Genomic DNA, 25617 nt, shown 5'->3' with positions numbered 1-25617 from the left:
CATGTTGAAAGTGGAACTTCTTTCTGAGGCTTGAGGTCTTCTGGTCTACAGCCTGGGCACAAGTTCCAGATATTCTTGGGCACATTTTTCATCTATCTGGAATTTCTATCACCTCCTACAAATGAAACTCAGTGGGTGGTAGGAATAAGATGCTAAGTAACTTTTTTTGGAATTTAGGTAACATCAGAACCAATTTCCATGCTCTAAGATGCATGAGCACCTCTCCCCTTCATTGTATATCCAGCACTGAGGGTAGGTCCTGGCACATTGAAGGTGTCCAATAAATAAAACGCACAACGAAAATATTTTTCCTTTTAATGTAAATATTACAGGTTCATTGCAAGGAAAAAATTAAAAACAGAAAGTAAAAAACAAAAAATTGATGATCCACTAAAACAGAAATAACCATCATTAATTTTTTGGAGACCATCCTTTCATCTCTCTCAAAAGTTCACATAATTACATAATATTACATTTACAGTTTTATACCATAAAGGCAGCATTTACATTTTTCTGTTTTTACAGTCTCTCCTTCCCTTATCTCTACTTCTCCTTTTCTCACTCCCCTCAAGGTAATCAATATTAACAGCCTGGTGTATATTCTTCCATACCTGTCTCCATGTGCATCTAACCACACACACACACATAAACACAAAATAAATGGGTGTGATTATTTTAACAAAAATGATATATTGTATATATACATTTGTTATAAAGCAATTATTTATCAATACATTGTGGAAATACATTGAAATCAGCTAGTATAGATATAAGTCATTTTTAAAATTACTCTCACACTGTTCCATAATATGGGTATGTCACAATTTATCTAACCAGTTCCCTATTAATGGGCATTCACTTTGTTTGCAGTTGGGGCTTTGCCCCCCTCTACAAACAGTACTTCAACAAACATGTTTATTTACATTCTTATGCATTGATGCTGCTTTTATTTCTAAGGGACAGATTCCAAAAGTGAGACTGCTGGGTCTAAGAGTATATATGTTTTAAATTTTTAAACATATATTGTTGGACTGCTGGTGGAAGTATGTTACACAACCTTTAAGTAATAGTACATGGTTTCCCAAATCCCAATAGCTAGCAAAAGATCTCTTAATTTTTGCCAGATCCATGAAGGGGAAGTTTCATCTCACTGAGCATTTCAATTTGCATTTCCCTGAGTGCTTTTTAGGTTCAAAATATTTTCACAGGATAATGATCACCTACAGTTGCTCTCCTATGAAGAACCATCCAGTCCAGAGGGATTAAAGACTTAAGTGTAAAAAATAAAATCATAAAAATCTTAAAAACACATTTAGGATACTACGTATAACCTAGGGATTAAGGAGATCTCTTTTAAGTAAAATGAGTAAATAAAAAATCTAAAAAGGAAATGATACAAATATTTTCCTATAAAAATGTTGTGCATTACTATAAAGTATAAAGACAAATGCTAGATTAAGAAAAACATCTGCTGCATAATGACAAAGGATTAATATCAAAAATATATAAAAAGCACCTCCAGGTTTATAAGAAAAGACAGATAAATGAATAGAAAAATAGGCAAATACATATATAGGCAATTAACTAAAGATAATTTGTTAAATGAGTAAAGTATGAAATCTGGATGAACACTTTCATTTGTTCATTATTTTCCTCTAGTGAGAGTTTCCTTATAACTTCTAAGATTTAATATTATTAAATGATTTCCCACATAATTGTTTATAGTTTCTCTGTATACTTTCTGATAAATTCCTAATGAAGATTTTCCTATATTCATAAAATATAGTTTATAAGATTCATCTTGTGGAGTTGACATCTAGGTGAATGACTTATTGTTCTTTATATTAACTGAGTTTCTCTTTGATGTATTCTTTGATGTACAGTAAGGCTCGAACTACTCCTGAAGGCTTTTCCACATTCATTACATTTATAGGGTTTTTCTCCAGTATGCATCCTCAAGTGTACAGTAAAGTCTGAGTTAGTTCTGAAGGCTTTTCCACATTCTTCACATTTATAGGGCCTCTCCCCAGTATGAATTCTCTGATGTAGGGTTAGCTGTGATAGAGTAATACAACCCTTTCCACATTCCTTACAGGTGTAGGGTTTTTCTCCAGTGTGTGTTCTCCAATGCACTGTAAGGTAAGAACCCCTCCTGAAGGCTTTTCCACAGACATCACACTTATAGGGCTTCTCTCCACTATGGATTTTCTGATGTTCTGTGACATGTACCATCTGGCTAAATGCTTTCCCACAGTCATTACATTTAAATGGTTTCTCTCCAGTATGTGTTCTTTGATGTGTATTAAAGCCTGAGTTACTTGTGAAAACCTTTCCACATTCATTGCATTTATAGGGCTTCTCTCCAGTATGCCTTCGTTGGTGCACGGTAAGCTGTGATGTATTAGTGAAGGCTTTCTCACATTCATTACATTTATATGGTTTTTCTCCAGTATGGGTCCTCTGATGTACAATAAGGTATGATTTTGTCCTAAAGGACTTTCCACAGTCATAACATTTATAGGGTTTCACTCCAGTATGAATTTTCTGATGCTCCTTGAGATTTACCATTTTGGTGAATGCCCTCTCACAGTCAGTACATTTATATGGTTTCTCTCCAGTGTGAATTCTCTGATGTACAGTTAAGTGTGATTTTATTCTGAAAGACTCCCCACATTCATTGCACAGATAAGGTTTCTCTTCAGTATGAATACGCTGATGTATAATTAGAGAAGAAGAACGCATGAAGGCCTTTCCACATTCAGTACATTTATAAGGTTTCTCTCCTGTATGCATTCTGTGGTGTACAGTAAGGCATGAATAATTAATGAATGCTTTCCCACATTCATTACATTTATAGGGTTTTTCTCCTGTGTGAATTCGCTGATGTTCTGTGAAATTTGCGATGCGGTTGAATGCTTTCCCACATTCATTACATTCATAGGGTTTTTCCCCAGTGTGAGTTCTTATATGTACGATAAGGCTTGAATTACTTCTATAGGCTTTTCCACATTCGTTACATCTAAAAGGTTTCTCTCCAGTATGAATCCTCTGATGCACATTAAAAATTGTGGTATTCTTAAAAGACTTCCCACACTCGTTGCACTGATACGGTTTCTCTTCAGTGTGGGTCTTCTGATGTACACTAAGATATGACTTGTTCCTAAAGGCTTTCCCACAATCATCACATTTGTAGGGTTTCTCACCATTGTGAGTTTCCTGATGTCTTGCAAGTTTTGATTTATCACTAAAAGCTTTCCCGCATTCACTACATTTATAGGGTTTCTCTCCAGTTTGAATTCTCTGGTGCTGATTAAGACGGGCACACTGGCTAAAAGATTTCCCACACACATTACACTGATAAGGTTTCTCTTTAGTGTGAATTCTCTGATGTACCATAAGCGATGAAGAAGCAATGAAGGCCTTTCCACATTCATTACATTTATAGGGTTTTTCTCCAGTGTGGATTTTTTTGTGCTGACTGAGATATGAAGGCTGGCTGAATGTTTTCCCACATTCATTACATTCATAAGGTTTTTCTTTAGTATGAGTTCTTTGATGTTGAATGAGCAATGATCTATAATGAAAGGCCTTTTCGCATGTACTACATTTGTAGGGTTTTTCCTTATTATTGGATTTTTTCCCCAAAGTTAGTTCTGAAGTCTGCCTTATGGCTTTGCTGCCTTTCATCTCCTTGCAAATTATCTTCCCCAAATGGGTATCTGTAATCAAATTTAAATTCTCTGTGAAATTTTCCTCTTGTGTTTGGCGTCTGCTGTGAAGCTCTTCTGTGACAAAGCCTGGTTCTGGAATAAGAATAGATTCAAATCTAAAGCCTCTTTGACTAGTGGGAGTCTTCTTGAGTGGAATTATTCTTTGACTCAAATGATTCTCCTGATTATTTTGTAATCTCAATATCCTATCATTCCATTTCCATAACCCTTCCATTCTGGAATCCCACAGACCATTCTCTGTAAGTTTCTCTAGTATGGCCTCCTGTGATAAATCTTCAGAAATAGCCTTTGTTCGTGTAGCATTCTTGGTTGCAGGTTTGGGCTCCATGTCTGGGGCAAAAAAGATAAAAATCAAGTAATTCCTTTCCTAAGCTGGGGCAATCTCACTAAACAGAATAATAAAAGTAATAAATACATGGATAATGAATATATGGTTTTAATTGCTTTCACACTGACTTGTTTTCTAGTGAGAAGAAGGTAGGGTTAAGGGAGGCTGGTTTAGCAAAAACTAAAGTAGCAAATTCAATGAAACTTTCCCATTAAAAAAGTCCATTCAGCTGGGCACAGTGGCTCATGCCTGTAATCTCAGCACTTTGGGAGGCCAAGGTGAGAGAACTGCTTGAGCTTAGGAGTTCAAGACCAGTCTGGGCAATATAGCAAAACCCTGTCTCTACAAAAAAAAAAAAAAAAAAAAAATTAGCCAGGCATGGTGGTGGGTACCTGTAGTCCCAGTTACTTGTGAGGCTGAGGTGGGAAGACTGCTTGATTCTAGGAGGTGGAGGTTGCAGTGAGCCAAGATTGTGCCACTGCATTCTACCCTGGGTGACAGAGCACGACTGTCTCAAAAAAAAAAAAAAAAAAAAGCCCATTCATAGTTTAGAGCCAACTATTTTAGATGGTATTCTTCAACTTTTGACAATCTCAAAAACTGTCATACTTCCTTGCTTTCTATTTACTCCACAAACCAGACTTTAGTCCCCAACCACACTTTCTATTTGTTTTTTTTGTTTTTTGTGTTTTTTTTTTTTTTGAGACAGATACTTGCTGTGCCACCCAGGCTAGAGTGCAGTGGCATGATCTCGGCTCACTGCAACCTCCACCTCCTGGGTTCAAGCAATTCTCTTGTCTCAGCCTTCCGAGTAGCCGGGACTACAGGCATGTGCCACCACGCCCGGCTAATTTTTGTATTTTTAGTAGAGACGGGGTTTCGCCATGTTGGCCAGGCTGGTCTTGAACTTCTGACCTCAGGTGATCCACCCACCTCAGCCTCCCAAAGTGCTGGGATTACAGGCCTGAGCCACCATGCCATGCCTGGCCTCTATTTGTTGTCATTTTTGATTGACTAGCTTTGTTGTGAGGGCTTTCTCAAATTCACTGGCAGAATAGTTTATTCAAGTCTTTGTACATACCTTTTAATAAAACTTTTATGGAAAAAAAACTTTGATTTTCAAAAAGAACTGAACAACAAACTAGTCAAAAGTTAATATTTATACTTACTGATATTTCAAATAGTGGTAATTATTGTTTAATTAAGGGTAGATTTTGCAACTTTTTTATGGCCCTAAGAACATTTCTGACAGTTTGTCAAAAATTCATTAAAAAAATTACACTGTGGGATACTGGTCTTACAACGTGTTTGTGTATGCAATTTAATATTTTATTTTTAAGACACTTTAATGCCTTTTAAAACTTGTAATTCATTTTCAGGTAATTATGCCTCAATATTTAAATATAAGTTCAATAAAAACTCTTGTCCATGGTAGAATGGTTTTATGATTTTTTTATTTTTTTTATTTTTGAGGCAGTGTCTCGCTCTGTTGCTCAGGCTGGAGTACAGTGGCACAATCTCAGCTCACTGCAACCTCCACCTCCTGGGTTCAAGTGATTCTTGTGCTTCAGCTTCCGAAGTAGTTGGGATTACAGGCATGCGCCACCACATCCAGCTAATTTTTCTTATTTTTAGTAGAGAAAGCATTTTGCTATGTTGGCCAGGCTGGTCTCCATCTCCTGGCCTCAAGTGATCCACCCTCCTCGGCCTTCCAAAGTGCTGGGGTTTCAGGCGTGAGCCACTGTGCCCAGCCAATTTTATGATTTTAAAACCCACTTTTAAGCAGTATGATCTGTCTATGTTATTTTACTTTTATAAAATTTAAATTAATATTTTGTCATGCTGTTGCTATTTATCATTCTTTTACTTTTCTAGTTTTAATTAGTTTGAGCATATTTTTTGCTGTCATAGGATATTATATTGCCAGTATCTGATAAAAAAAAAAGTTTGCTCTCAGAAAAAAAGCTATAAGGCTGGGTGTGGTGGCTCATGCCTATAATCCCAGCACTTTGGGAGGATGAGACAGGAAGACTGCTTGAGCCCAGGAGTTTAAGACCAGCTTGGGCAACATAGTGAGACCCCATCTCTATAAAAAATTAAAAATGAGCTGGGCATAGTGGCACACACTTGTAGTACTAAATACTTGGAAGGCTGAAGCTGGAGGATCCCCTGAGCCCAGGAAGTTGAGGCTGCAGTGAGCTATGATTGCATCACTGCACTACAGCCTGGGTGACAAAGTGAAACCCTGTCTCAAATAAATAAATAAATGAAGGCCGGGCACAGTGGCTCACGCCTGTAATCCTAGCAGTCTGGGAGGCCAAGGTGGGCAGATTACCTGACGTCAGGAGTTCTAGACCAGCCTGGCCAACATGGCGAAACCCCGTCTCAACTAAACACAAAAATTAGCTGGGTGTGGTGGCACATGCTTATAATCCCAGCTACTCGGGAGGCTGAGGCAGGAGAATTGCTTGAACCCAGGAGGCGGAGGTTGCAGTGAGCCGAGATCACGCCACTGCACTCCAGCCTGGGAGACAAGAGAGACTCCATCTCAAATAAATAAATAAATAAAAAAGAAGAAGAAAAGCTATAGAAAACATATCTATAGCACCAATTTGGAATTCAGAAACTAATATTAAATTTAAAAGGTCAAAAGAATATGAAGTTGGAAAGCAGAAAAATTTGCTGCAAAATGCACTAAAATTATAAAAGCTTAGAGTACAAAAAGGTTGTTGTTATATTAGTAATTAGAAATTTTCTTCAATAAATTTATTTGTAGAAACTTAATTTATATGCACTAAATTCTCATCTTTCTTGAGTGAAAGTAAAATGTTACTCCCAGACAACAAGCATAAAAAACAGAATAAAAACTTTTATATTTGAGAGGTCTGCACTTTGGGGATGTCAGAGGAAGTCATTTGGACCAACTTTATTGCTGAGAACAATTTGAAATGTTGGACAGAAGAACAGTCTGTTTGAAAGCATCTGAAAGCTAGAAAGACTTAACAAATTACAAGGAGAAGAATGAAACCCGGAAAAACAATCCTGGTATTTGGTGCCATTTTCCCCTTCGAATGCCTGTTAATTCTCTAAGAAATGACTGAGAGGCTGAATAAGTAAGCAGAACTCTTAATAAACTCATAGGGCAAGAAAGACAGAGACGGATTTAGGTCCATTAAGGAGGACAATTCTGGAACAACTAGGGTTTGGCTGGAACCTTAAGGTGATAAGCCCTACAAATAGAACGACTAAGAAATAGATCAGCTGGCTGAAGGACTAAAACCCACCTCATTTAAATTTCTCATTGAATTAAAGTGAATGAAGATTGTTACAGTCCCTAGCCTAGCAGTCTGACAAAAGCAAACATTAATCCTCTGTGGGAAAGATTACATAATCTAGAACCTCCTAATATTACTATAGATTTTCATAGTCAATGCCTGATACCCAATCAAAAATAACAGGCATAAAAGGAGACCAGGCTGGGCATAGTGGCTCACATCTTGTAATACCAGCACTTTGAAAGGCCAACAAGGGCAGATCACCTGAGGCCAGGAGTTCGAGACCAGACTGGGCAACATGGCAAAACCCCATCTCTACTGAAAAATACAAAAAAATTGGCCAGGCATGGTGGTGCATGCCTGTAGTCCCAGCTACTCAGGAGGCTGAAGCAGGAGAATCACTCGAACTTGGGAGGTGGAGGTTGCAGTGAACTGAGATTGCGCCACTGCACTCCAGCCTGGGTAAAAAAGCGAGACTCTGTCTGCCTCCCCCGACCCCAAAAAAAAGGGAGACAAAAATCAAAAGTCACATGGGAAAAAAATCAAGAGAGAAAACAAATATACAGAAACAGATCTAAAATGAATCCAAATAATTGAGGTCTCAGACATAAACTTTAAAATAACTAGGATAACTATATTCAAGAACACAAGATTAACAATCTCACAAAGATTTGTAAAGTATAAAATAACCAAATGAAAATTCTAGAACTGAAAAATAAATATAGTAACTTAACTCAAAGTATGGGCTAAGAGCACAATAGAGACAGCACATGAGAGAGTTAGGGAAATGGGAGATAGGTCAGTACAAAGTATCCATACTGAAACACAAAATGATGAAAAACTTGCAAACGTTAGAAAAGCAGAAGAGACATCCAGGATAGGGTGAAAAGGTCTATCACAGATGTAACCAAAGTCCTAGAAGGTTACAAAGAGAAGTGAGAGAGAATGGACAGAAGCTAAGTCAAAGAAATAATGTCTTAGAATTTTCCACAAGAGATAAAAAAAAGAATCAAGTCACAAGTCTTAGAAGCCAAACGAATCTTCAGCATGAGAAATACGAAGAAAACTATATTAAAGTACACAGTAGTAAAACCGTTGAAAACTATACTAAAGTACACAGTAGTAAAACCGTTGACAACTAAACTCTTAAAAGCAGCCAAAAAAAGAGAGACAGGGAAGGGCACAGTGGCTCACACCTGTAATCCCAGCACTTTGGGAAGCCAAGATGGGCAGATCCCCTGAGGTCAGAGTTCGAGACCAGCCTGGCCAATGTGGCGAGACCCCATCTCTACTAAAAATACAAAAATTAGCTGAGCGTGGTGGCAGGTGCCTGTAGTCGCAGCTACTCAGGAGGCTGAGGCAGGAGAATTACCTGAAACCAGGAGGCAGAGGTTGCAGTGAGCCGAGATCACGCCACTGCACTCCAGCCTGGGCGACAGAGCGAGACTCCATCTCAAAAAAAAAAAAAAAAAAAAAAATCTGTCTCTCTTTTTTTTTTTAAACAGTGTCTTGCTCTGTCACCCAGGCTGGAGTGCAGTGGATAGGATTACAAGTCTGTGCCACAACGCCCGGCTAATTTTTGTATTTTTAGTAGAGATGGGGTTTTGCCATGTTTCCTATGCTGGTCTTGAACGCCTGACCCCAAATGATCCACCCACCTCAGCCTCCCAACACCTGGCCAAAGACAGATAGATGTCCTTTAATGAGCAACAATTAGATCAGATTATAACCAATTTGGCCCATCATCTGTTTCTGTATAGCCAGCAAGATAAGAATGATTTTTATATTTATTTTTATTTATTTATTTATTTACTTACTTACTTATTTTGAGACCGAGTCTCACTCTGTTACCCAGGCTGGAGTGCAGTGGGCAATCTCAGCTCACTGCAACCTCCGCCTCCTGGGTTCAAATGATTCTTGTGCCTCTGCCTTCCGAGTAGCTGGGATTACAGGCCAGTGCCACCATGCCTAGCTAAAATTTGTATTTTTAGTAGAGACGGGGTTTCACCATGTTGCCCAGGCTGGTCTCAAACTCCTGGCCTCAAGTGATCTGCCTGCCTTGGCCTCCCAAAGTGCTGGGATTACAAGCATGAGTCACCACGCCTGGCCAATTTTTACATTTAAAGTGGTTGAAAAATATATTAAAAGAATGTGAGACATTAAAAATGTATGAAATTCAAATTTCAGAGTCCATAAGTGAAGTTTTAGTGGAGCACAACCACATTACTTGGTTAATATGTTGCCTATGGATTCCTTGGTGCTACAATGGCAGAGTGGAGTAGTCGCAGCAGAGAGTCCTTATGATCCAACAAAGCCAAAAATATTGCTGCCTTGCCTTTTATAGAAAAGTTTAGACAGATGGTTCACTTCTCCACAGATTGTACATAAGACAGAAAACAATAAATGATACCTTTGAAATGTTGAAAGAATATAACTGCCAATCTAAAATTTCAAACTTACCAAAAATATCCTCCCAAAATGAAGGCCAAATGAAGATATTTTTAGAAAAAAAAAAGAGAAGAGGCTGTGCGTGGTGGCTATTGCTTGTAATCCCAGCGCTTTGGGAGGCTGAGGTGGGTGGATCACCTGAGATCAAGAGATCCAGACCAACCTAGCCAACATGGTGAAACCCCATCTCTACTGAAAATACAAAAATTAGCTGGGCATGGTGGTGCATGCCTGTAATGCCAGCTACTGAAGAGGCTGAGGGAGTAGAATCACTTGAACCTGGGAGGCAGAGTTTGCAGTGAGCCGAGATCACGCCATTGCACTCCAGCCTGGGCGACAAGAGTGAAACTCAGTCTCAAAAAAATAAAAAATTAACAATATACTACCTTAAAAATAAAGACAAAAAGTACAAGAATACACAGAAAGTGAAAGTTAGCAGATGAAAAAAGATATACTATACAAACAACAACCAAAAGAAAGATGCTGTAGTAATATTAGTATCAGACAAAACAGACTTTAAGGCAAAAACTTTTAAGAAATGAGATACTTCATAACGACAAAAGCCAATTTACCATACAGATAACAATTATAACTTTGTATTTACATAATAACACAGCTTCAAATACAGAAAGAAAAAAATTAAATGAACTAAATAGGAAGCAAATGTATAGTCTCACTAGCAGACTTTAAAAAATCTTTCTCAATTGATAGAATAAGCTGTAAGTATACAGATTTTAACATAATTAACAAACTTAATCTCCTGACACATCTAGAAATTGTACTCAATACTCAATACCTATAGGCTGTACATTTTTTCAAGAGCACAAAATGTTTACAAAATTCTGCAAAGACTGACATAATTCAGAGCATCCTGTCTGACCATAGTAGAATTAAAGTCAACAAGATTGCTAGAAAATTCCCAAATGGCACAAAATTAAGAAAAACATTTAAAAATAACCCAAGGATAAAAGATATCACAATAGAAATTATAAAATATTTTCCACTCAAAAATTATGAAGATGCTACATAAAAAAGTGTGATATAGTTATGATAGCCCTAAACAATTAGAAAAGAACAGCTGAAAATCAACGATATAAGTATCTAATTCAAGAGGTTAGAAAAGATCCACAAATTAAGCTCTAAGAATGGAATAAAATAATAAAGAACAGAAAGTAATAAAACTCAAACATACAAGAAAAAGGACTAAAAACAGTAATGTTTTTAAAAGCCAAGTAATGTCAGGCATGGTGACTCACACCTGAAATCCCAGCAATTTGGGAGGACAAGGTGGGAGGATAGCTTGAGCCCAGGAGTTCGAGAACAGCTTGGTCAACATAGTGAGACCCCTTCCTCTACAAAAAATAAAAATCTTAGGTGTGGTGGTGTGTGCCTCTACTCCCAGCTATGTAGGAGGATGAGGCAGGAGGATCACTTGAGCCCAGGAGTTTGAGGCTGCAGTGAGCTATGATCACACCACTGCAGTCCAGCCTGGGTGATAGAATGAGACCCTGTCTCAAAGAAAAAAAAGAGTCAAGTAAGATTGATAAACTCTAGCAAGACTGAGTAAGACAAAATAAAGAAAACACAAAAAACCAGTATCAGGAATAAGAAGTGGTACATCACTTCAGATCCATATAAACATTTAAATGATAAACCGATAGTATGCCAATAAATTTTAAAATTAGATTAAACGGAACAATCCCTAAACATAATTTGCTAAACTGAAACAAAAAGAAATAGGAAATATGAACAGTCCTAAGTACTAAAGGCATAGAAGCTATAATTAAACACTTTTCCCAATAAAAGCTTCAGGCCAAGATGGCTTCCCTGGTGAATTCCACTACCATAAAAAATAACTTTCCCTCTCTCACAACTTTTTCTTCCCTCACCATAAGCTAATGATCTTGCCTCACATTTTAGAAACTATGGCAGCTATCATAATAGTGGCCTCAATCTTCCTGCCCTCAACTGACATGCAGGTGCACCCATCTTCTCCACCTTTCTCAGTATTACAACACAGGAGGTGACCTCTGTACCTATTCAAGGTAAATCCCCCTTTCCATTCTAGATTTTATCTCCTTTAACCCTGTCAAACACTTTAGTCCTTCGTCTTTGTCTTGCAACATCAATGTCTCTCTCTCCATTAAGGCAATCCTATCAGCACTCAAACATGTCATAGCAGCTCCCATTTCAAAAATAAAACAAGTATTTTTTCTTGACTCCATTCTTTCCTTTAGCCACTGCTCCATTTCTCTTTCCCTCTTCGTAGGGGAAAAAAAATCCCTCTCTAAAAAGTTATCTAAAACTATCTCTAATGTCTATTTTTCACTCACTCTTTTAAGTATAAATAATATCTGATATATAAAAATACGTAATTCATGTGTGGATTGTTCATGGCATCATAATAAAATGAATGCTTAAATGAACCAGAATCTATTTCTTTCTTTCCATCTCCACTACCATCACCCTAATCAAAGTTACTATCATCTCCTGGATAGACTATTGTAACAACCTTTTAACTTACTGCCTGCTTTATGCCTCAAGTTCAATCTCTATAAACAGGGTTATTTTCTAAAAACCCTGCAGTAGAATCTCTCCATGCTTTGGAACTCACTTAGATCATCTACAAAGCCCTGCACAGGCAGGCTGCTACATCTCTAATCTTATTCTGTACCAGTTTCCCCTCACTTTAGTCACAGCAGCTTCCTTTTGATTTCCAGAACACATGGCATTCTCTGCTGTATCAGATCCTTTGCATTGTTGTTCCCTTAGCCTGGAATACTTCTCTTTTCCTCTTCCCCTTACTGTTTTCTTCTTCTGACCCTTCAGGTCTCGGCTTAAATGTCACTTCTTCAGAAGCTCCCCTGACCACCCTGTTTGAAGCAGGTGTCCTCATCCCACCCCAGTTACTCTTTCTTATCCTCCAATTTATCTCATAGCTGGGAGGTATGGCAACCACCATTTTAGTTTGTTTTTATTTGTTTGCCAAATTATCTATTTCTCAAAATTTAATCTTCATGAAGGCAAGGACCTGGTCCATTTTATTAGCTGCTATAGCCCTTGTACCTAAGCCAGTTCACAGTATATAGATGTATAATATTGATTAAATACATCAATACTATATTTTGATTCTCAACTGCTTCCTTGTTTGTATTCGCAATTAGTTAAGAACCTGGAGGAGAGGTGGTGGGTTCCTCCAAAGTGTCTGTAGCCTTGCAGGTGAAGAAAACTAAATAATGAGTAAATAAGTTTGCCTTAAGAGAAATCAGTGGGGACCTTTATGGAAGCATTTTCAGGTAAATGAGGGAAGAAATGTCAGATAATGAAACAAATGAGAAACACGAAGTTAACTGGAGAAGACAGACCTGAAAGGGATATTTTATGCAAGTTTGAATGAAGAAGAAATAAAATAATAATTATGAAAAGCACGTCCCCAGGAAAGCAGAATAGGATGAGATGGTTCCCAAAAGTGGAGGACAGAGAGAGAGGGAGAGAGAAGATGGGGGTGAGAGGGACAGGCAGTGAGATGAGGGATCTCTTCCTCTGAGACAGCTCTGAACAAATATATCTTCAAAATTATTTCAGATGTTCTGGTGAACATCCCCCTATAGTCTGTTACTTCAAATAAATCCCATCTTCTTGGTTCTGTTTAACTCACCAGGATAGGGAATTCTTGAAATTTCTCTCACCGTCACCCATGGTCCTTTCCCATTCTCCAAATGAGATATCATGTCTGGTTTGGAAACTGCAAGCCCTGTCCAGAGAAAAATAAATAGGATTTGATTGGAGCCATGAGCAAGAACTCCTGCCAAATTCAGTCTCAGTTCTTAATCTTCTGGGCAGAATGACCATTACAGGAAGTTCTAGAGCCGCACTGTCCGATACAGTTGCCAATTGTCACATATGGCTATTTAAATTTGAATTTAAATAAAATCAAGTAAAATCTAAAATTCAGTTCTTCAGATGGACTAGCCAAATTTCAAGTGCTCAAAAGCCACAAGTGACTAGTACCTGCCATATTGTACAGTGATGTTTTAGACAATTACAAAGACATCTCAAAGGAACTCAATGCTATGATTCTGGTTTGGTGGGATAATAGATTGTGGAAATAAACTGAGTTTAGAAAGAAATTGAATACATTTGTTTCTTTCTTCTAGAGGTACTGATAACTTCCATTTAAGGAAGTGACTAGAAACAACTTTGGTCCAAAATCTGTGGGGTTGTCAACAATCTCCAAGATTCCAGTGAAATGTGTGTTTCTTACTCTACAATGGGCAGATCATGTAGTTAAGAGTGAGGAATAGCATAACCCAACAATGTGCCCCTAAAATCAAGTACTTCAGTTAAGTACTTTAGAGGCCCTTTATCTTTGGCAAACCTGGTCAAATGGGCAGATCAATCAACACAGAAGAGAAGTTATCCTTACCCAGGGAGACCAGATTCCTGTAATTCTCTAGCATCACATCCTTGTGCAGGTTCCTCTGTGTAGGGTCCATCAACCTCCACTCCTCCAATGTGAAGTCTATAGCCACATCCTTAAATGTCACCGATTCCTAAAACAATTACATTGTGATCACTTAGAAACTATACAATTAGACTTGTTAGGCAGAATTATACATAAAAAACTGGGGAAGAGCCCCAGAAACCAGAATCACCAAATGATTATGTAGGTCAACCAGTTCATCCCTTATAGGATGTATAAATCTCTCCAGTGACAAGAACTTGAAACCATAATATGCTGCCTATATCATCTTCAGAGTTTCATCTGATAGCAGAATTTCTTTTCAGACCAAGTCTGGCTTCCTATAAATTATAAATATTAGCTCCACTATATTATCTGGAGTCAAACAGCACGGTTTCCTCCTTCCCTAGAAGTATTTAAAATACTTGATAACAGCCAGCAGTTTCCATCCAAATCATCTTTCTTCCTTAAAACCCTGGCTTATCTAAAATATCAATTTTCTTTCAGTTCTAATCTATAGACTATGACTTACTAAAAGATACATTTTATCATTTGTATTGTGGATATAGAATATTATAAGCTTTCTCTTTGAAAAAGAAAAATAAAAAAAATCGAGGAACTTTGGGTAAGTTCTTTGGTCTGGGTATGTATATGTATTAAAAAATGGAAGAACAGGCCATAAACATTTTCAATGTTACCTATTGGAGAAAAGAGGGAGTAGAGCGGACTGGAATGACAGCTAGACTCCTTTGAATATTTGTTTTGTAGACTTGACTTTTGAACCATGTAAATATATTATAAATGAAATAAAAAATTTAAAAAAAAATCCCTGAAAATAAGAGTAACATGAAACCAGCTGGTAGCATACTCACTCATTAGAGAGGAACTATTTTGAGTGACTTTGAAACAGTAATTTTTCTGTATACACTGCACAAGATATACCCTGAGAAAAATAACTGCAAAATAAAAACAAAACCACAATGTTTTCAGTAAATAATCATATTAATTACAGTGACAGACATGCTATTGTTTAACTGCTGTGCATGTAGTGCTTGATAAAGCAAATTAGCATACTGACATCATTGATAACTAATATATTTGGCATGGGAGAAAGAAGATAGAAATGTAATATTGATGAGATGAGGTTAAAAACTCCATAGTTCTGAGTTTGAATAGGAAGTATCACTAGAGATTCATGAAGCATTTTAAGAGAAAAAAAAAACACATTTCCTAGCTTCAGCCACTGAAAAGGCCCAGAAACCATAACTAATAAGGTGGCACTATGCAAGCCAGACTGTGGGCTCTAAATATTACTTCCCCCTAAAAGGAACCAGGGCCTAGAATACCCTGACACATTAAAAAGCAAGGAAGCTATGAAAGACTACTAGGGTCATATCTAAGACACAGGAGACAACTTGAAGAGGCTTCCACTGGCCAATGATATGACAATTTGAGCATCAATAAGGATAATAACTGCAATGGATTTCAAAAATATCTAATACAGTTACATTCATGATACATTATTTTAAAAATCTCATCTATTATCTTTGGAGAATACCTGGAAACTGGTAAGTAAAGAGAAAGAATCAAACTTTTGTCCTTTCTTACCTATGCAAAGTACATATAGTTTGTATTGTAATCAAACATAATTAAATAGTTGCTGACGGAAGGTTTCTCTTTATGGAAGTATTTTAGCTAATGAATGAAGAAGGAACAAAAGAATTAGAACATCACAATTTGCAACTTCTAATGAATTAAAGAATCATCAGCAGCTGCTAACATAAAAGAAAGGCCTCAGTTAGCTAGTATATGTCTTCTGGTGGTATATACCAGCAATATGAAATGACATTGCTGAAAATATTTTAAAAATCAAAAATCTCAGGGCCGGGCGCCGTGGCTCATGCCTGTAATCCCAGCACTTTAGGAGGCCAAGGCGGGCGGATCACGAGGTCAGGAGATCGAGACCATTCTGGCTAACACAGTGAAACCCCATCTCAACTAAAAATACAAAAAATTAGCCGGGTGTGGTGGCGGGTGCCTGTAGTCTCAGCTACTCGGGAGGCTGAGGCAGGAGAATGGCATGAACCTGGGAGGCGGAGCTTGCAGTGAGCCGAGACTGCGCCACTGCACTCCAGCCTGGGACACAAAGCGAGACTCCGTCTCAAAAAAAAAAAAAAAAAAAAAAAAAAAAGTCAAAATCTCAGCCGGGTGCAGTGTTGAATAGGAGTAGTGAGAGAGGGCATCCCTGTCTTGTGCCAGTTTTCAAAGGGAATGTTTCCAGTTTTTGCTGGTTCAACATTTGCAAATCAATAAATGTAATCCAGCATATAAACAGAACGAACATAGTGTTGGAAGTTCTGGCCACGGCAATTAGGCAGGAGAAGGAAATAAAAATCACTAGCATTCTTATACACCAATAACAGACAAACAGAGAGCCAAATCATGAGTGAACTCACATTCACAATTGCTTCAAAGAGAATAAAATACCTAGGAATCCAACTTACAAGGGATGTGAAGGACCTCTTCAAGGAGAACTACAAACCACTGCTCAATGAAATAAAAGAGATACAAATGGAAGAACATTCCATGCTCATGGGTAGGAAGAACCAATATCGTGAAAATGGCCATACTGCCCAAGGTAATTTATAGATTCAACGCCACCCCCATCAAGCTACCAATGACTTTCTTCACAGAATTGGAAAAAACTACTTTAAAGTTCATATGGAACCAAAAAAGAGCCCGCATCGCTAAGTCAATCCTAAGCCAAAAGAACAAAGCTGGAGGCATCACGCTACCTGACTTCAAACTATACTACAAGGCTACAGTAACCAAAACAGCATGGTACTGGTACCAAAACAGAGATATAGATCAATGGAACAGAACAGAGCCCTCAGAAATAATGCCACATATCTACAACCATCTGATCTTTGACAAACCTGACAAAAACAAGAAATGGGGAAAGGATTCCATATTTAAAAAATGGTGCTCGGAAAACTGGCTGGCCATATGTAGAAAGCTGAAACTGGATGCCTTCCTTACACCTTATACAAAAATTAATTCAAGATGGATTAAAGACTTACATGTTAGGCTTAAAACCATGAAAACCCTAGAAGAAAACCTAGGCAATACCATTCAGGACATAGGCATGGGCAAGGACTTCATGTCTAAAACACCAAAAGCAATGGCAACAAAAGCCAAAATTGACAAATGGGATCTAATTAAACTAAAGAGCTTCTGCACAGCAAAAGAAACTACCATCAGAGTGAACAGGCAACCTACAAAATGGGAGAAAATTTTTGCAACCTACTCATCTGACAAAGGGCTAATATCCAGAATCTACAATGAACTCAAACAAATTTACAAGAAAAAAACAACCCCATCAAAAGGTGGGCAAAGGATATGAACAGACACTTCTCAAAAGAAGACATTTATGCAGCCAAAAAACACATGAAAAAATGCTCATCATCACTGGCCATCAGAGAAATGCAAATCAAAACCACAATGAGATACCATCTCACACCAGTTAGGATGGCGATCATTAAAAAGTCAGGAAACAACAGGTGCTGGAGAGGATGTGGAGAAATAGGAACACTTTTACACTGTTGGTTGGACCGGAAACTAGTTCAACCATTGTGGAAGTCAGTGTGGCAATTCCTCAGGGATCTAGAACTAGAAATACCATTTGACCCAGCCATCCCATGACTGGGTATATACCCAAAGGATTATAAATCATGCTGCTGTAAAGACACATGCACACGTATGTTTACTGCGGCACTACTCACAATAGCAAAGACTTGGAACCAACCCAAATGTCCAACAACAATAGACTGGATTAAGAAAATGTGGCACATATACACCATGGAATACTATGCAGCCATAAAAAATGAAGAGTTCATGTCCTTTGTAGGGACATGGATGAAACTGGAAACCATCATTCTCAGCAAACTATCGCAAGGACAAAAAACCAAACACTGAATGTTCTCACTCATAGGTGGGAATTGAACGATGAGAACACATGGACACAGGAGGGGAACATCACACTCCGGGGACTGTTGTGGGGTTGGGGGAGGGATAGCATTAGGAGATATGCCTAATGCTAAATGACGACTTAATGGGTGCAGCACACCAACATGGCATATGTAACAAACCTGCACATCGTGCACATGTACCCTAAAACTTAAAGTATAACAATAATAAAATAAAATAAAAAGAGGGGGAACAGGTTTAAGGGATGCAAACTACTCTCCCCACTTCTGTGAGTATAATGCTTATTATGTATCAGAGACTGCTCTAAGGGCTTATAATGTACTGAATGAATCATCACAATAAGGAAGGTGCTATTTACAAATAAGGAAAGTGAGGCACAGAGATGTTAGGTGTCTTGCCCAAGGTCAAAGAAGCAGAAGAATCTAGATTCAAATCCAAGCAGTCTATATTGAGAATTCCAGCTTGTAACCTTGTAATCATTCTGATCCATGATCTAGTAAACTAAGAGCCCTGATTAGCTGACTACTCAGGCAAAGAAGTCAACTTAGATCATATTTGGCTAAGGTCTGTTCTAGATCAGAGGAAAGATTTCCTCTGGGGTGTTTTTCTACCATTTAGATATGTATGCTTGTCATACATGTCTTATGTATATATATATCCCTTTGTAGTTTTGAACCTTTAGGTTTTTGAAGCATGTTTTAGATAATTCTGCTAATAATAAGACATGGCGAATATAGGACATGATGAGTTCATAAACTTTATTGTTAATCACTTGACATGTGTCTGTAACCAATGTACTGGGTTTTGTTTTCCTTCTTCATCAAGAACTCAGCCCCAGGAAAAAATCTGAGAAGGCCCTCATCTCTCATCTATAGCTTACCTTGAGGCTCTGTACAAGCAAGAAATGACTAAGGCAGAGTTGCAACCTGCCTGCCTAAGAGGGAAATGTATGCCCAACACATACAAAGGCCCCTTTGGCAGTCGCTGAAGACTTACTGGTTTAAGGCAAAAAGAAATCTGTCTAATCATTAACTATCACCATGTTAACCAAGCAGATATTTTAGTGGCTATACATGATAAAGAATACAGACTTTACAGATTGGTCCAGGAAAGTTTCTAAACAAAGCAACAGCACCAGCAACAACTGCAACAACAAACCCTAGAGAGGGGAGAATCTGATTTCCAGAGTTGCCACATTATATTATTTAAAATAACTAGCTGGTTTTCAACAAAAAATTATAAGACACACAAAGAAACACGAAAGCATGGACCCATACACAGTAAAAAATAAAGCATCAATGGAAATTACCTCCAAGGAAGTCAAGACATTGTACTTATTAAACAAAGACATTAAGGCAGCTATTATAAATATGTTCAAAGACCTAAAGAAAACCATGTATAAAGATTTAAAAGAAATTGTGAGAATGATATTTCACTAAATAGAAATTTTAGAGTTGAAAAGTATAACTGAAATAAATGTACCAGTGAGACATAACAAATTTAAACATATACTCACTTAACAAAAGAGTCCCATAAGACAAGAAGTAAAAATTTATAAAATTGAAGGGGCAAAGAGATAATTCAATGGTAGTAGCTGGACAAAGTGAAAACAGTGCTCAGAGGGAAATTTATAGCTATAAAATGCCTACAATTTAAAAAGAAGAAATCAATAACCTAAATTTATACCTTAAGGAACTAGAGAAGGAAGAGTGAACTAAATTTTTTAGAAAGCTGAAGGAAGAAAATAATAAATATTAGAATGGAAATAAAATAGAGAACAGAAAAACAGCAGAGGAAATAAAAAAAGGCAAAAATTGGTTATTTGGAAAGATAAAAAAAAATGGCAAACCCTTAGCTAGAGTGACTAAGAAAAAAAAGAGAGAAGACACAAATTACTAAAATCAGAATGAAAAAGAAGACATTCCTACTGACCTTAAAGAAATAAGAGGATTATAAAGGAACACTATGAACCATGGTATGCGAACTTAGATGAAATGGACAAATTCGTAGAAAGGCATTAACTACCAAAACTGACTCAGTGTACAGAAAATCTGGATAGATCTATAACAAGTACACTTCCCACAAAGAAAAGCCTAGGTTCAAATGGCTTCATGTGAATTATACCAAACATTTCAAGAAGAATTAATACCAATCCTTCACTAACTCTTCCAAAAAATGGAAGGGAAAAATTCCAAACCCACTTTATGAGACCAATATTACCAAAACTAGACAAAGACCTCAGAAGAACACCACAGACCAGCATCCTTATGAATATGGACACAAAATTCTCAACAAAATACTAACAAAGTGGATTCAGCAACTATTAAAATGCCGCATATACTACAGCCAAATGGGAATTATCTTAGGAATACAAGGTTTATGTAATATCAAAAAAATCAATCAATAGAACAAAGAACAACAACTGCACATCATCTTAATAGATTCAAATATGTATTTGACAAAATTCAACAAACTAAAAATAGAAGCAAACATCATCAACCTGATAAAGACTCTCTATGAAAACCTACATCTAGCCTCATACTTAATGGTAAACAGCTGAATGCATTCTTCCTGAGATCACAAAGACAACAATGTCCCTTCTCATTTTTCTTTTTCTTTCTTTCTCTCTCTCTTTTTTTTTTGGATACAGGATCTTGCTCATCGCTCAGGCTGGAGTACAGTGGTGCAATTTTGGCTCATTGCAACCTCCACCTCCCCAGTTCAAGGGATCCTCCTGTCTCAGCATCCCAAGTGGCCGGGATTACAGGTGTGTGCCACCATGCCTGGCTAATTTTTGTATTTTTTAGTAGAGACAGGGTTTCACCATGTTGGCCAGGCTGGTCTCGAACTCCTGGCCTCAAGTGATCCACCCACCTCAGCCTCCTAAAGTGCTGGGATTACAGGCATGGGCCACCATGCCCAGACATTCCTTCTCACTTCTATTCAACATTATATTGTACATTTTGCAAGGGAAATTTGAAAAGGAAAAGAAATACAAGGTACCCAGACAGGAAAGAAGAAAGCAAATTTTAATTTGCAAATGATATAATCTCTCTATACAGTTAATGTTATCTTGCATATAAAACCCTAAGAAATCCACACATACACAAACAATTTAGTTCTATTAGAATAACCTAGTTCAGCAAGGTTCAGGATACAAGATCTATATGTGTGTGTGTAAGTCAATTGTCTGTATACACTATCAATAACTATTTCAAAAAGAAATTAAGAAAAAATTCATTTATAATAGCAAAAATAAGAAAACACAGGAATGAAGTTTTAACAAAAGATGTGTAAAACATGCACACTGAAAACTATAAAACTACAAAACTGAAAGAAACTAAAGAATACATAAATAAATGGGAGGACAATCGATGTTCAAGTATGGAAGACTTAATCTTGCGAATATAGCATTACTCTCCAAATTGATCAACAGATTCAACATAAGACTTATAAAAATTCCATCTGGCTTTTTTTTCCCTGAAATGGAAAAGCTGATCCTAAAATTCATTTGGAAATGAATTTGTTTTTTAAAACAATACTGAAAAAGAAGAAAGGTGAGGCACTCATACCTCCTAATTTCAAAACGTACTTCAAAGGTATTTTCAAAACTTAGTTCAAAGCTACAGTGCTCAAAACAGTATGGTACTGACATTAGGATAGACATTTACATCAATGGACTAGAACTGACAGTCTAGGAATAAATCCCTACATTAATGATCAGTTGATTTTTAATAAGGGTACTAAGACAATGAGTAGAGAATAGTCTTTTCAACAAACAGTGCTGAGACAACTGAATATTCACATGCCAAAGAATGAAGCTGAATCTCTACCTCAGACCATAAACAAAAGTTAACTCAAAATGGACTATAGACCTAAATGTAAGAACTAAACTATAAAACTGTTAGAAGGAAAGACAGAGGAACATCTTCATGACCTCCGATTTGGTAATGAATTATTAGATATGACACCAAAAGCACACTAGACAAAAGACAAGAAGAGATCATTAGGACTTCATTAAAATTAAAAACTTCTGTGCTTCAAAGGACATCATCAAAAACTCAAAAAGCCAACCAAAGAATGTGAGAAAATATTTACAAACCATTTATCTGAAAAGGGATTTGTATTTAGAACATATAAAGAACCCTTACAAGTCAAACATAAAAAGACAAATAACCCAATAAAAAATGGGCAAAGGACTTGAATAGATATTTCTCCAAAGGAGATATACAAGTGGCCAATAAGTATGCTCAAGAGAAGATGCTGGAAGTTCTTAGTAATTAGGGAAATAAAGTCCCTAAGATACAGTAAGCTACCACTTCACACCCAATAAGATGTGTATAATCAAAAAAGCCAGACAATATCAAGCGTTGTTGAAGAAGTAGAGCAACTGCAACACTCATACGTTGCTGGTGGGAATGTAATATGGGGCAGCTGCTTTGTAAAACAATCTGACAGTTCTCCAAATGGTTTAACATAGAATTATCATATGATCCAGCAAAATTCCAACCCTAGGTATATACCAAGAGAAATGAAAACACATGCTCACACAAAAACGTATACACAAATGTATTAGCATCATTATTAATTGCCCCAAAGTGGAAACAACTCAAATACTCATCAACTGACAAACGGATAAGTGATATGTGCTATATCCATACAACTGGAATATTATTTGGCCATAAAAAGGAATAAAGTACTGACACATGCTACAACACACATAAACCTTGAAAATATTATGCTAAAATGAAAGCAGTCAGTCACCAAGGACAACATATTATATCATTTCATTTATATGAAATGTCCAGAATAGGCAAATCTATACAGATGAAAAGATTAGTGGTTGTCAGAGGCTGTAAGGAGGGGGAATGGAGAGTACTGCTAGTGGGTATGGGGTTTCTTTTTCAGGGTGATGGAATGTTCTGTAATTCCATACAGTGATGGTTACAAACTCTGTGAATATATTTAAAAACCACTGAAATGTATACTTTATGAATTTTATGATATATTAATTACATCTTAGTAAAGTGTCATTAAAAATACTGCCAGAAGGACAATCTTTTTCTTCGCTCCCAGGGGAAAATCAGGTAAATAAATAATCATAAAAAATCAAAGGTTTGTGTTGTGTGAAGAACGAATGAAAAATTGATTGTAGAATGTAGAAGTGTGAGTTAACTTTGAAACATAAAACTGCTGCTACAGTTTGGATGCCTTCCACCCAAACCTCATGTTCAAAACTGATCCCCGTGTTGGAGATGGGGCCTAATGGGAGGTGTTTGTGTCATGGGGCTGGATCCCTCATGAATGCCTTGGTGCCATCCTCATGGTAATGAGTGAGTTCTCCCTCTATTATCAGTAGTTCCCATGAAAGCTGGCTGTTAAAAAGAGCATGGCCCCTCCCCTCTCCCTCTCTTGCTATGTAGTCTCTATACACACTGCCTCTCTTTCCTTTTCACTGTGAATGGAAGCAACCTGAGGCCCTCACAAGATGCAGATACTGGCAGTATGCTTCTTGTACAAACTGCAGAACTGTGAGCCAAATAAACCCCTTTTCTTTATAAATTACCCACTCGTGGGTATGCCTTTATATGGCAACAAACACACTAAAACAACTTCTAAGAATGTTGAGGGCATTTTGATCTTGTGAAAGTAAATTCACTTAAGTATCCTTTATTCAGAAACTGAACTTTGTCAAACTGAAGAAACTATTACTATAACTAAAGTTTTATTTTTATTGCAAAAAGTTCCTAGGGAGCTAAAAGAGTACCCATTTATTTCAAATTTCACCATCCCAGACCAACTCTATTCATAATTTAGACAAATAAAATTGGAAACCTAATATATAATACCCAAAAATTGTTGATTCTAAGATAATACACTGATGCATACAATGGAAACCAGAAATCATAAGCCTCATATTCTCTACCTCAAAGACACTGGGCAAATAACATTAAGCCAGACTGATGTAAAAGTTTCTTTTTGATAGAGTTCGAGAAAGTAAAAATTAGCTCATACTGAGAAAGTAAAATTCTGCCCTTCCACACCTCAAGCTAGAATAGAAGATACAGATAAAACCAACTGACAAGTTAACGGCAAACAATATTTCTTCTAAGGTCATTCTGCAGCTGTAAAATGTCATAATTACCCGTTTTGAGCAACTACTGCTTTCTTACTCATTAGACACCTCATCTTTTAAAGTCATAGACTGTCAGAAATTGTGTAGTCTGAAATCACATCAGAAAGAATGAAAGTGACTTTGATGCTGAGAAGCAGTTATTTGCAACCCAGATGCAGACTTTCACATGAGGGGTTTCTGAATATGTCATTTTACATTTAACTTTGTATTTTCCAAGGAAATAGGACTCCAGGTCCATTATGCAGTCTGGACATGGTATTGACTCTTTTATACAGAGCCTATTTTGCTGTAAGCCTATCACATCCCTGATCTCATTAAAATTTCATCAGAATTCCCTCCTTCGTCAAGATTATATAATAACCCAGCTGGGTGCCATGGCTCATGCCTGTAATCCCAGCACTTTGGGAGGCTGAGGTGGGCAGATCACTTGAGTTCAGGAGTTGAAGACCAGTCTGGCCAACACGGTGAAACCCTGTACACTAAAAATACAAAAATTAGCCGGACATGGTGGTGGGTGCCTAGTCCCAGTTACTGGGAGGCTTTTAAAGGCTTATTATCTCCTCTTCATCTTGAGGCTATGCTTATCTAGTTGTTTGTTGTTGGGAAATTAAGTTGTTTACCAAAAGTTACAACATATATACTGGCACTATGATACTCAGAAAATATCAAGACTCTTTGTCTTGATGTGTTCCTTTTGGTCTGATTATAATAATCATGCAATAAGAGTTCTTCATCAATCTTCTATAGTTTCTTTGTTAGACGTTTGTACTAAAAAACATGTACCTGTAAAATAAAAGACATTTAGCACTGAAATTTCTTCTTTTAAAGGACTACGCTACAAAAAAAAAAAAAAAAAAAAAACACTAATTGAAAATGTCAGCCGGGCGCAGTGGCTCATGCCTGTAATCCCAGCATTTTGGGAGGCTGAGGCAGGCAGGTCACCTGAGGTCAGGAGTTCAAGACCAGTCTGACTGACATGGTAAAACCCCATCTCTACTGAAAATACAAAAATTAGCCGGGCGTGGTAGTAGGTCCCTGTAATCCCAGCTACTCGGGAGGCTGAGGCAGGAGAATCGCTTGTACCCGGGAGGCAGAGGTTGCAGTGAGCCGAGATTGTGCCACTGTGCCTGGGTGACAGAGCGAGACTCCATCTCAAAAAAAAAAAAAAAAAAGAAAATGTCAGCAATAGTTATAAGAAAATCAAGCAAATACAAAACCAATTAAATTAAATTAATAACTTATTGATAGTT

General features: G+C 37.2%; 1 protein-coding gene across 1 annotated transcript in view; it reads right to left on the bottom strand.

The window, feature by feature from the left end:
* Positions 1-298: 298 nt before the first annotated feature.
* The window catches only part of ZNF624 (zinc finger protein 624), a 33164-nt gene continuing 7845 nt past the window's right edge, over positions 299-25617 (bottom strand). Inside the window, exons 4-6 of the mRNA XM_034943280.3 lie at positions 14209-14335; positions 13441-13536; positions 299-4061 (exon numbers count right to left, since the gene is read on the bottom strand). Of these exons, the coding sequence (XP_034799171.1) occupies positions 1840-4061; positions 13441-13536; positions 14209-14335 (2445 nt within the window). The 3' untranslated portion in view covers positions 299-1839. The remainder of the gene's footprint in view (positions 4062-13440; positions 13537-14208; positions 14336-25617) is intronic.

This window comes from Pan paniscus, chromosome 19 (assembly GCF_029289425.2).
Source record: "Pan paniscus chromosome 19, NHGRI_mPanPan1-v2.0_pri, whole genome shotgun sequence".
NCBI classification, from domain to species: domain Eukaryota; kingdom Metazoa; phylum Chordata; class Mammalia; order Primates; family Hominidae; genus Pan; species Pan paniscus.
The sequence above is the reverse complement of the archived record's forward strand: the minus strand, read 5'-3'. Positions and strand labels throughout refer to the sequence as shown.